This window comes from Lingula anatina, chromosome 5 (genome assembly GCF_051362555.1).
Source record: "Lingula anatina isolate TDL-2025a chromosome 5, LinAna3.0, whole genome shotgun sequence".
In the NCBI taxonomy this organism is placed as follows: domain Eukaryota; kingdom Metazoa; phylum Brachiopoda; class Lingulata; order Lingulida; family Lingulidae; genus Lingula; species Lingula anatina.
Window position 1 is genome coordinate 18,766,084 of NC_141771.1, and position 13,780 is coordinate 18,779,863.

Consider the following 13,780-nt stretch of genomic DNA (forward strand, 5'->3'; position numbering starts at 1 on the left):
TTAATAGTATGTTTAACACCTTTCATGCACCCTAAATCAAGATCATGCTTTGCAAATACATCTTCATAATCTCTCAAAGTTTCACACAATGCAACCATTTCATTTGAATCAAGCTCCTCACTTGACCTTTCAAATAAATCTTGCAAATGTTCAGGCAAATCTCTTTTCAAACTTCCCATCACTTCTTCTTTATCCACATTTTCATCTATATTCAACTTCATTTCAACTTTATTCACAGCAGACACCCTAGCTTTTCCATCTACATCTTCACATCTCACTTCAGAATCAACTGTCTCAACTTCCTTAATAACACCTAACACACTACCTGCTTTCAAAACAGCATTTCTTTCTCCATCATTCACTATCTCTATAGGAACAACATCATCACCTTTAACTAATGCACAAGATACCAACACTTGTCTATCAACACAAGGTTCTATCACGTACACTTTCCTTTTCTCTAACTCATAATCTGCACAAACAGAAATTCTCATCACCGTAAATGGAGGAACTACTATTCTCTTTTTCGTTCTCACCATATTTTCACAAATTTCAACTTCTCTCTCCATTTCATCAACACATTTCTCATCACTTTTAGCTTCTGTCTCACCATTCACTTTACTCAAACCAGAGTCACCTTCAACTTCTATTCTTCCCTGTACACATTTTTCTCCAATGATCAATGTTTGATCAACTAAATTCACCACACAATTTCTCTCCTTCAAAAACTTCAATCCCAACAACATATCAATTCCTTCTTGCAAATCTGCAACATACACATTTTCTTTATATTCTATCCCATCAATTTCAATACTCAAATTTTCTACTCTATGACCCATCATAAATGCATTTTTTCCAGCAAGCATTAATTTCAGAGTCTCACAAAACTCAGGCACACCCTGCAATTTACTATAAAATCTTTTATTTACGATAGTAAATTGAGCTGCCGTATCCACAACTGCTAATGTTTTCACACCACCCACACTAACAGGAATCACAAAATTTTCTCCTACTAACTCTCCAACATTCATCATTTTCACATTTCCACTATCCATAATCCGACCTTCAACATGAAGTAAGGGATCCGAAATCCGGTCGGTCAATTCGTCCCGTTCTAGTTTACCGAATTTCTTGCACCGGGAGGAGGATTCTTTGGCATTTCTCCATTTTGAGGGCAATTTGTTTGAATGTGACCTCTCTGTCCACATTTATTACAAATCAAAATAGAAATTGGGCTGGCATTTTTACTAACATTGGGATTAGGTGGATGTTCTACAATTTCATTCTTACAATCCCTTTGAACATGACCTCTTTCTCCACATTTAAAACATTGTGGTGGACCCCCTCTACTTTGATTTACGTTTCCATTCTGGGGTGTTTTTATCATTCTACTAGGATTTCTTTGAGAATTTGATGATGACACCCATGCGTCATTCATTCTTTTCATCTGATCACACATTGCAGACATGGTTCTTTGCATGTTGTAGAGTAATTGATTTCCACTTCCATTCTCCACACTCTGATCAGACATTCCAACTTGTCTAATATGCACATTTCTTCCACCTGTACCATACACAGCTTTGAAGTTATTGTTTGCAACTTTCACAAACTCTAACGCTTCAAATAAATCTTTAGGCTCTTTATCCATAGCCAATTTTGCAGATTCTTTGTCACGACACCCTCTCAAAAATGAATCCACAGCTATTCCCTCACCACCTTCTGCATATCCCTCTCTAGATGCCATGAACACACGATGAGAAAAATCTTGCAAAGATTCACTTTCACCCTGCCTGATTGATTGAAGTGCTCTACGCGCAGATGAAGCAGACTCTTTTATACTAAAACGTTTTGACATCACTTCTTTCAAACGTTTATATTTGCAGTTTCCAAACTCCACCGCATACTCAAGAGCTCTGTCTTCCAAACACTCAATCATTCTGCTAGTTTTTCTTTTATCATTCCAACCATATCTTTCTGCCATTCCTTCAAACTTAAATACAAAAGCTTCCCAGTTTTCTCTTCCATTCCCACTAAAACTAGGCATTTTATGAACAGGTCCTTTTTCTCTTTCAACTAAAGGAACTCTTTTCTGTTCAAATTCAGATTCACTTTCACTTTCGCTTTCACTATCACTTTCACTCTCTGCTAGTTTCAGTATTGGTTTTTTCACAGGGGTTTCCAAACTTTTCTTTTTACTACTTCTAGGTACAGGTGTGGGTCTACTTTTAATATTTCTAGGAGTCGGCCTTGGAATTTTTTCTAAATCATGTTGTAAATGCATTCTCTCATACTGAGTTTGCAAATGATCATGACGTGCTGTCATTTCATCCAATTGCAATTTCAAATCCATTTTTTCAATTTCACACTTCTGCAAACTTTCTACTCGTTTTCTCAACAATTCATTCTGTGCCTCAACCTGAGCATGTAACATTACTTCTTTTGTGGAATACTCTCTACACTCTTCTTCCATTTCCATTTCTTTTTTCATCAACACTTGTTTAGTTTTTCCTAACTCACTCTGAATTTTCACATTTCTTTCTTTCAACATATCATTTTCAATTTTCAAATCACACTTCTCACTCTCTAAAACATACTTTTCATTTTTCAACAAAGATTTCTCATCTTCCAACTTTTTAACCTTAGCATCATTCATCTCCAATTCACTTGATAAAAATTCTATCTTTTCTCCAGCCTCTTCAACCTCATCTCGAAGATTTATTATCATTTCATTTTGTACCTTCAATCGTTCCATCAACTTTCTATACTTTTCTTCCCAATTCACACTCTCTTCCTTTTTCTCATCTCCAACTTTTGAACCTTCATCTTTTTCTTCCATTACACCCAGAATCACATTACCCTTCTTTTCCCATTTCTGCCATTCTGCTACACTAATACCAGTAATTTCTTCCAAATCACTCAACAGCAATTTTCCTTTTTGATTTCTCAAAGACACCAATCTATGAGCTTTCACTGGACCAATTCCTTTCAAATTTTTCAATTCTGTCTCAGACGCTGTCTGCACATTCAACACAACACTACTTTCTACACTACCCGACGCCATTTTCACTTCTAGTTTCCCACAACCTATTACACAATTTTATTGATAATAGCAATGCAGCTGTGCCACAAAAACTACACAATAAAATACTTTCACCACTACCACACTTTACTGTTTGAAGAAAGTTTCAGCAAAAAGCCACTACTAAACTTCACAGTAAATACAAACAAATCTCTCTCACTATTCAACCTACTCACTTGTACACCTATGATGAAACACCTTCAACACAGACGAACAAGGTAGAATAGTACTCTATCAATATATGCTATTGCAATATTGATAAAAATATACAATAAACAATTCACACTCACTCCTTCATTCAACAAGTCAGTGAAAAACACAAATTTGAAACCTTTATTTTAAATAAATGCTTTTCTTTGTAAATAAACTCACTAAATTATGTTCTGTATTCTAATTACAACATAAGGCTCTACACTCACGGGCCTGTAATTACACGTGGTCTGTCCGACTACTACTCAGTACACGTGGTCTTTCCGACTACTACTCAGTACACGTGGTCCGCAATGTCTCTGCAGTTGTAGTATCACAACAGAAAATTAATACAAAATATCTCTAAACTACTAAAATGAATACTATTTTGACAATATTTACTGAATTGCCACGAGTATCAGCCAACAATGAAAATGAAATATCACTGCAATATGTTCCGGCTAGTTCGCGTCTTGCAACAAGTCCCGACTAACACGTGTCACTATCTTTCCAACTCTCACTCAGTCATACACAAAACTTTTTCAAAAATTCTAATATCACTAATAACTACCAATTATATCTGCTAACTACATAAGCTACACAAATTCTATCCCGTAAACTGACAACGTTAGCTACACAAATTGAATTCTGTCAATTTAACAACATATGCTACACAAATTCTATCCTCTAATAACGTTAGCTTCACAAAATTCTATCCTGTCGACTGCGCCAATTGTTACGCCTTCGCGGCCGAGTGCCTTATGAAGGTACAAATAACAATGTACTTACTGGTATCTCAGAGTTAAACACAAAGCCAAAAAGCCTCAAGAGAAGAGCAAAAGACAGCTGCTAAGAGCAAAGAGGCCAAAGAGGCCAAAGAGACCGATTTATTTCACGTTACACCTTATATACAAGTTCAGATAGTACACGTTTACCAATCAGAATCAACTATATAGTGAACAGTTTTACCTTTAGGTTACCAATCACGGGAGAGATTCAAACTTGCACACCGGACAACACTTTACTTACAGAGACATCTACCGGTAGCAATATAAAATAATCTCATCTAACACACTACATCATCACAATTGAAAAAAATTGCATGAATAGAAAAGTGCAATTTTGCTGTGAGTTTTATTATTTATCATTATTTTAGAAGGATAATAACAATCATTTAATAACACGTTTGCTTATCTGCTATAATTGTACATGAAGTTAAGTATTCTTTATTTTATTCAAGACATATGAAATCTGTAACTTAAAAGTTATTGACTTATACACTATTGCTGTTGGCGTGATATTAACATTACCTACAGTTTCTTTATAATACTTACTTGCTATATATATTCTCTTTCAATATTCCCCACTCAGCTTCAATCTCACTAATGCTGACACCTTGGTTCTCCAAAACTTGTCGATAGTGGTCTATTACCAGAGTTACATGGTCTTCACCAAAATCTAAGTACATATAAAAAGCAAACTTATAATAAGCTAGATAGCATTAAAGCAGACTTCACTACAAATTGGAATAGTCAATTTTAAAGAAAATTTGACTCATATTCAATACATAACATTCCCAGGAATGCAATAAAATTATTGTCAATGAACTCTTGTAATATTCTAAGCCTTCCAGTGCACTATTTATTGCAATCTCAAAGGTTGAAAGGGAATAAAGGATTGCTGTAATTCAAATAGCAGGGCATGTGGATTGGCACTTAAACTAAATTAAAAAACAGTCAAACCTGTTTCATTTTCTTGAGTTAGAGGCCAACAGCTAAATTCTGCAATTTTGGTTGCTGACAAGAGCCCAGTGTCCAATTCTTCATATCTCTTGCCAATAACATCAACAAGTTTTGGCACAACACTTTTTCTCTGGTCATCTGGTTTACTAGATCCCCCAACCAAAGTCATGCCCTTGAATGTCTTTGTGCTAACATTAACATCTTTAAAGTTTCTCTGCTCAGAACCGGCTCTGAAAATATTAAAAAATTATACTCAAAAAGAAAACATGGTGGAATCCTTTGCTTACATTCTGAAAAACTAGCTGACCATCATATTTGCGTTATTAATACTATGTGTAATACGGCAAAAGGATAATAGTTTTTTACCTTCATTTCTTCAAATTTCTTGATTCGCCTCAAAAATACAGAGGAATTTTTCCAGACCAGAACATATAACGAATTGAAAATTAAAAACCAATTTAATTTACCTTGTTTCAAACTTCTTGATGTTTGTTATTGTGGTCTTCATCTCCTTGTGAACTTGATAGACGCACGTTTCCCGCTTCTGAAGTGTCAAAGAGAGCTTGCAAACTACAGCCAATAAGTCAACCAGAAAATGAGCATACTCCATATTATCACGGTCTTTTAGCTGGTTCACAAGGAACTTGGCTTTTGATTGGGCACTTGAGGCACTGGGAGTGATTGCAACCTGTTTGAAGAGGAAGACAAGATACTTGGTAACCTAAATCAGGAGATGTTTCATTATACTTAAGTATACCTCATGTACTTATGCCATGAAATAAAGAAGTCTTCATCAAATAACTCAAGTTCATGGGTTCCTATATAATATATGCACATTTCACACAACTGAGATAATTTTTTCATATGTTTCTGTTATTACTTTCAAATTTGAAGTTGAACATTCAAAATTATTTTTCATTAGAAATGTAAATTGTTTAAAACCTACCTGCTCAAGGTGCATGACAAGAGCTTTGTATGAGCGCAGCATGTTTTGTACAGCTAACTGAGTGTGGCTGACCCAGCGTGTGCCTCCGACCCTGGTTGGTAACAACTGATCCATCTTGCTTGCCTCGAATACTTGCTTCAATCCATTGCGCTGCTTAGGGCTTTTATGGTAGAATTTGAACAGTTCATCAAGCAGTTTATTGACTTTCGTAAAAAGTGTGCTCAGGGCTTGACACTAACTTTTTTTCTTCTGGCCCTTCGGGCCAGTGAGGCATGAAACTCACTGGCCCTACTCAGCTTTCCACTTGCCCAACATGACATCAGAAGTCGCAACTATTATTTGCTTACTATTCATTTATTACATACAATTTAAGAATAAACTTTTGGAAACATTGTTTGATCCTTTTAAACACATAACCTATTTATAATCAAAAGGTTGTGTAAATGTATAAATTAAATTAGTTTTTAATCATTGTGGTTCAAGAGGAAATTAAACAGTTCATCTGCATCTCCTCGTGAATAACACAATACGCAGTGTTGAAAAGATATGTCAGTAACTGTTTGTTTTTTTCTCCTATTTTTCTCACGATCCTGTCTAAGGGTCCTATACGGCCCCTCTGTGCACATGTCTTCACCCTCTCTGCATCAAGGTGTTGAGAAGACTCAAAGTGACATCTTATTGAATGCTTCCGGAAGTTTGTACACCCAGTTACAAACACGCTCGCTCTGCAACTGCTTTGCTTCACTCCTTTTTCTTCAGTCCAATTAATTCCGGGGAATTCTTTTATCCATTGCATTTGGAATTCACGTTTGCGTTTTTTTTTCATAACTGAGGCCTGTGGATAATTCGGTTGAAGTAACCCCACTTCTTTCCGGCACGGGCTCCAAGTTCGGGTCCGTTGAAACTTTAGGCCAAAAATTAGTCAATTTAGCTTGTGTCATGTTTGACAATAATGGCTTCCAGCTTGCGTGATCTCGTAGTGCGCGCGTGGTTAGTGACACATAAACTTTTAGCATTGTACTCAGCGAGGTCAAAAATCAAATAGCTGATTGGCTATAACGAGTCACATGCATTAAATTATGCAAAACGCGTCAGCTGCTCTTCTGTTCCTCACTGTCCCCCCCTCTCAAAATAGTTTTTGCATAACAGATTTGCGCCAATTGAAAGGGGGCGCAGCTATTTACGCAAAAGCAGGTCCGATCTCTAGCACTTGAGGACTTGGGATTTTACCGAGAAGCGAGGTATCGGCAAATATTACGTTTATTCGGCGTATTAAACCCCACTTGCCCTTCGGGCCAGTAACACGCGTGATTTTAATTTACTGGCCCGTAACTGGTTTTCAATGGCCCCGGGCCAGCAGGCCAGCGTTACTGTCGAGCCCTGGTGCTGTTCTTCATTGCCTCTTTAAACGATAATTCATTTCTGTGAGACATACATCTGATCATCACCAAGTGCCTCCCAATGTCTTGCTGCATGAGTGCAATAACTCCATTCAAAGCTCCAGTGTTAACAGATGCTCCATCACCTGCAAAGGCTACAAGTTTCTTTGTAAAATCTTCCACGGGCAGGGTATCAAATTTCATAGCTTTACATATGGCAGCATACACTCCTTTTGCATCTCCAGATTCACATTCAATGAGACCAAGAAAGAAGCAATAAACTACTCCCTTGACAGCAAAGTGACAATAAACAATTTCATTCTCAATCACGGACACATCCATAGAACCATCTGACATAATGGTACAAAATTTAGCCTCTGCCAGCTTTTGCTCAATTTTTTTCCTCTCAACTTCACAGATTGCAACCATAAATTCTTTGCAACTCTGGACATTTCTGTACGTCTCTGATGTTGAAACACCCTTGCTTATGTCAAGTTCATTCACCCAAACGAAGTCGCTTATTGGGCGACATTTTTTCGCCACTGCATGGGCATTTTTGAAGAGATTACTAAGTTTTTCAAACACTGCCCTGTTTAAAAGCTGTAAGCTTTTAGAAGCAGGTGAAGCATTCCGTTCTTTTTGGCTTGCGAGGTAGGTCTTGGCGTCTTTATGACCCTGGCTGCCCTGGTGAGTGGACAGAGCTTCCCTCTTCAAATTGGCACATCCCAGCACAAAGGGTCCCTTTGAGTAGCGCCTGAAGCGGTCTGGAATTGTCCTGCGAGATAAAGGGCCATACACAGCCCTGCACGTTTTACAAAATATGTCCAAGTTGTTGCAAATTAGCCAATCGAAGTCCGTTTTCCACGAGTTTTGTATTGTTCTTATGCGTTTCGTTTTCTCGTAATCCTTGTTATTTTGATGTGTTTCTTCTTTAGTCTTTTTTCTTTTGTCAACGTCTCTATCTGACTTAAGAAGAAGAAACTTTTCCATATATGACAGCCCACTGATGAAAATAAAACCACGTGGGAAAAAAACTACAGCTGACGCAAGATGTAAACTCGTATGTTCACTCATGATTTTGGGATTTAAAATTGATGTAAAATTCTCCTTAAATTTGCTTCCATTGTCTTTATTACTGTTTATCATAAACACTGCGTGTACCAGTATGTCTATAAATAATCAATATGAATATCATAACTTTTTTCGTACTTTCACATTTTTATTACTTTCAATCTACAAATTGCTACTCGCGGTATCTCCTCTACACAAAACAATGACGTTACCCTTATCTGTGCACTGAGCTGGTTTCTAAGTACTACAATATGCCTCATTTCAAATTGTCTTTCAACTTCATATCAAGCAGACAGGATCTCGCAAACGAGGCAGCAGAAGGGGAGACTGATTGTTTTTAGATTCGGGCTTTCTATATGATGGTCAGTTTTAGATTTGCTTGTATGGAAGCGGGACAAACAGTGAGTTGATTTGATATTTTGCTGAAATCGCTTATGAAAATGGACAAAATAAAAGGTTAAATAGGTCTAGGCTGCAAAATTAGCCAGCCCGTCGGGCGGTCAATTTGTAAATTTTACCCGCCCGGCGCCAAAGTTACCTGCCTCGGGCTGGCGGGCAGGCGGCCATTTCATACACTGCTTATGGTGTCTGATTTCAGAAATTATAAGTTTTATAAGTAGGATTCCTTTTTCAAATTTTGACGTCTGCTGACCAAATACCACGGAATGGCCCTTCAACATTAAATATAACTTCATTTTTTTCAATGAAAACAGAGAGCTTGTGTATGCACAACGCAACGCACTCAAACGGTGCGTTAGTTGTGCACTCGTTGCATTGGTTCAGACAAACCACGAAGCTTGAACTTAGCTCATTACAAAAGTAACATTAAACGCCCAAATTTTGTATGAAACATTATACAAAAATGCCTTCAGCCAACCCTATGCAAACAAATCTCACTTATATATCTATATCACTTGCTGTTTTTTGTGGAGTCACCCAAGAGAACAACCTGGCCCAACCGGGATGCCAAAGACGTTTGTTCCCTGTTCTTGAAGTGAAGGAAGACGAGAGCGAAGTTTCATCATTTTCCAAAGAAGATAACGCTGGCTCAGACATTTCTGTATCGTTGTCGGCAGGGTCAGATGCTTCCGTGATGACGTCTCTTTCAAACTCATGGTCCTCCGAATTTCCTTTCTGTTTTACTGTTAGCCACACACATGCTGAGCGTTGTCTGACTCTGCCCGGCCATATTTAGCCTCTCCTCTTATTATTTTTGCGACATTACGTCACTTGTTGCTTCTAAATACGGACTGAATAAAGGTCTCGTATTTAATTGGTTTACTAGTACACATTTATTTTACAAAGTATCTGTATCAGGAACGAGGGTTTGTTTTGACATGGGCTGGGGACTGTTAACATGTGAAAGCTGAAGGTGACCAGGGTCATTTATAGAATGTCACTAATGGAACTTTCTGACCTTTACTGACATTTACAAGAAACAAGTAGATAATGTTACACTGAGGACTGAGATAAGTGTGCGTCAAATGGACGCAATACATTTTAAATTGGGGGTCAATTTTGATAAAACTGTGTCAGGGACGCACAAAAATTGTGCTAACGGGAACCCTGCACTGTGCACCAGATCTGACATTCTCCTATTTTAAGTGGGCCTTCCTATTTATTCTGTAACTTTAGGCTATACCCCTTCTGTCTAGAAAAATTGTAGTACCATACTTGTTTCCTGAGCTCATATTTCTTCCCATGCACTCTTAAATCATAATTTTTCTTTTGTATGACAGCACTGCCTCTAATCTTTTCTTCTGCTTTTCTCCAGGTGGATACTAGATTATCTGTCGATTTTCTGGCATAATCAATATTTGGAGGTTCTTCTCCATCAGCAATTGGTGTTGTGTTATGAGAAAACATTGACCATTGTTACATCAGCAATTGATGCTGTGTTATGGGCAGACATTGATCATTGTTACATCATCAGTTACTGTTGTATTATGGGAATGCATTGACTATTGTGGCATCAACTATGATTACTATAACATTATGGGAATGCATTGACAGGCCGGTAGCCAGCAATTTCAGAGTGGGGTTTCGTTTTTTGAAAAAGTGGACCTTTTACCATAAAATCCTCAAGTACACAGATGAAATGCTACCCAGAGTGGACCTTTTCGCAGCAAAAAGGGCGGTTCTTTCGAAACCCTTGAATCCCCCCCTGGCTACGGGCCTGATTGAACATTGTAGAATAAGAAAAAAAATCTGTTCCTGTGGGTTTAAATAAGTTCATATATATGTTTTATTTGATATCACAACTCTTGCTTAAAAATTATGGCATATTTCTAAATAATAATTACAGATCCAAAGTTCACTCTGGTAATTCACAAAAAATTTGATTATTAAATAAATTTTGTCAGTGATATTGTAGCTGGCTTAAGTAGTCAAGGTAATTAATTTTCAAGTTACAAGTAGAACAAATTCTTTTGACTTGATGCATGTAATGTATCAAATGTGAGCACAGTCAAGGCCACAGGTCACTAGTGGTTTTGGTGACAAGTCGGTTTTGATCAGGGTTTTATGGATGGCATGTTCTGGACACAAAAAGATATTCAATTTGAGGAACTCTGGGTTAAATGCCCGTCAGAAGCATTGCATATAGAAACACCATATAGAGCCATGCACCATACAAACTATAGCTTGGAAGGATCTCAATCCTCACCAATTGTTTTTTTCAAGAGACATATGGTATTGCCAGCATTTCAGCTCAAGACTGATGACTACAATGCATCAAAAGGACAGAGTTTTGCTAGAGGAATAGTCAATGGACTCCTGATGCAACCAGGGACTGGGGATAACTTTTATCAACTCCACAGAAGACCCTGTCAAATTCATTGCTGTCAATGAATATGGCATTGGGGGTGTTTCTGGTTAGTTGATGATGGAGATGCATTCACTGTTGATAACCAACAGTCCAAAGTTTGGTTGAGGTTTGTTGAAAACTTTGGTATGAATTGGTACCCATGCTGATGGATTATGATTGTTGACTATGATGTTTCTCAGAGAAAGCATAAATGCTGGTAGTTCTGGCAATAGAAATTGTAAAATGTGCCAGAGACCATTTTGGTCTTAACTCTTTTTCAAACTTACAAGTCATCAAAACCACCAGTTAAGTTTCTAGAGGAATGATCAACAGCAGACTTGTGATGTGTGATCGAGGACTGGGTAGAACTCTTACAAACCCAATAGAATCCAATAGAATCGGTGAATTGGACTTGTCAACTTCTTCATTATCCTCAGATGCTACATTGGAGACATTTTTGATTTTTTTATTGCGGAGACTCCTTCATAGTGTTGATTGCTGACTCAATGGTCCATCTCCAATGTTTTCCTCTCAGTGGTGGATTATGAATGTGTAACCAATCAAATGATTTAGATGCTGGTGTTTACAGAGAAGATCTGACAACAGAAATGGTGCCCTGCATATGCCAAAGACCATTTTGTTTCCAAAATGACCATGCCCCACCTCATCTAGTTCTTTTAATGTCAAGGAAATGAAGCCTGCTTATCCTCCTTGTTTCAATTGCATTCAGCGCATGTTCATGCTGTAAGGATCCATGTAAACACAAGGCCAGGCGACTATACTGGATGAGCTGAAACTGTGTGGGCTCTAGTCGAGGAATAGGCTTATCTCACCCAATATACATCAACAAGATACATGAATAGAATGGCTGAGTCAGTACCTCAAATAATACGTATACATGGCACCATTCCTGTTTGCGGCACCTACACAGCATACTGTCTAATTCTGTGATGGAATTACTCATGGCACAGCATTGCCTTTGGAGGACTCTTGAGTGTCCATTGTTTTCCTTGCCAATCCAAGCTTTCTTGATTGACATTTGGTTGCTTTCCCATATTGACTGCTGTTAATTAACCAAATTTAGGTTTATTCACCAGACTGAGCGAAGAAAAAATACATCAATTGAAAAAATGAAAATATCAAATTATATTTTAAAAAAAAAAAGCCCACTATGTGGGTGGTTTAACAATGCATTTTGCCTTGATAAGTTTCACTTTATTAGTTGCTGTTGTAATTCACTGTTGGAATGTTCCTTCATTTTAAGCAAGAGTAGTTTTGATAATTATAACATATGATGATATGTTGTTATATAGTTTTAGTATATAAATATCCTTGTAACAAATTTATTTTGAGATACAATAAATTGGAAAAAAAACCCAAAGAAATATTATTTATTTAACATTTATTTTATTTTATTTTATTTTTTAGGAAACCAGAAAGCCTTACATAGATCTACAACTATTAAAAAATGTGGTCTTTATGTCATGTTCATCTCTGTGCTGATGTCTGGAAGTCATGATCATCTGCAAACTTCATAAGCTGAAGAACTTACCAGGGATATGTGCAGAAACACACAGGTAATTAAGGATACATGTCCAATGCAATTCTATATCAAACCAGAAAGTTGTCCTACATGTGTGTGTATCTTTGGTTCTATCATGGGAATACATAAAAATATTACCTGTGAATGGAATTTGATACATATATATCACATTGACAATATTATTGCTGCTGTAACCATTGTGACATAGACAATAATTATTGCATTGCATGATGGGAATATGTGATCCATTGTGACGTAAACAATTGCATTATGGGCATTAATTAACCATTGTGATATAAACGGCAGTTGTGTCGCAAACAATAATATTGCTATTGCATTATGGGCTGATACAGGTGAGCAATTGTGACATAAACATCCTTGCTGCTATCATTGTGACATAAACAATTGCAATTGCATTATGGGAAGAAATTACCCATTGTGACATCAACAATATTATTCCTGCTATAAGCAGATAGACAATTTTAATATGGGCATAAATTATCCAAAGTGATATCAACAGTGATGCATCCAGCGTGTGGCATCGGGGCATTGCTCCCTTTTCCTAGTGAATGCCCCCAATTTCGAGAAACAGTGCCTGAAAAATGCCGCAGATTTGAACTAATGAGCACATTTTCAGCAAATAAATGCACGCTCAAAAGTTTCTATAGCGATCTCGGTATTGCCGATCTAAGGGGAAATACTCCTGCAGCGAGAGGGAGTTCCAGGTAATGGTTTTTCCGATACGGATGCATCACTGTATCTACAACGGAAAGAATATATTATAGTGTTTGACCTTCGTTTGAAATAGCAGAGGCCAATTTGGCCAGTAAGTTTTGAAAGTTACAGGCCAAATAGAAAATTTACAAGCCAGACTGTGGCCTGTTTTATTAAGAAGTTACCAGCCAAATATTCAAAGTGCAGACCATATGGAAATGACAGATGATTGAGATGTTAACTATCAGGTACCAATGCTTCATAGTTGGTTATAAGTCATATGCAATTTGCAAATAAAGATAAAATTAAAA

General features: G+C 37.2%; 1 protein-coding gene and 1 long non-coding RNA gene across 3 annotated transcripts in view; both read right to left on the reverse strand.

Annotated features, from left to right (window-relative positions):
• Nucleotides 1–13,780, reverse strand: part of LOC147761788 (uncharacterized) — a 256,913-nt gene that overhangs the window by 4,103 nt on the left and 239,030 nt on the right. The gene's annotated exons all lie outside the window — the stretch shown is intronic.
• Nucleotides 5,365–8,331, reverse strand: LOC106161759 (zinc finger protein 862-like). Its single transcript, XM_087013113.1, has 3 exons — nucleotides 7,328–8,331; nucleotides 5,915–6,176; nucleotides 5,365–5,731 (listed from the first exon to the last, which is right to left on the reverse strand). The coding sequence occupies exons 1-3, from the start codon at nucleotides 8,323–8,325 to the stop codon at nucleotides 5,474–5,476; spliced, it is 1,518 nt and encodes a 505-aa protein (XP_086869239.1). The 5' UTR covers nucleotides 8,326–8,331; the 3' UTR covers nucleotides 5,365–5,473.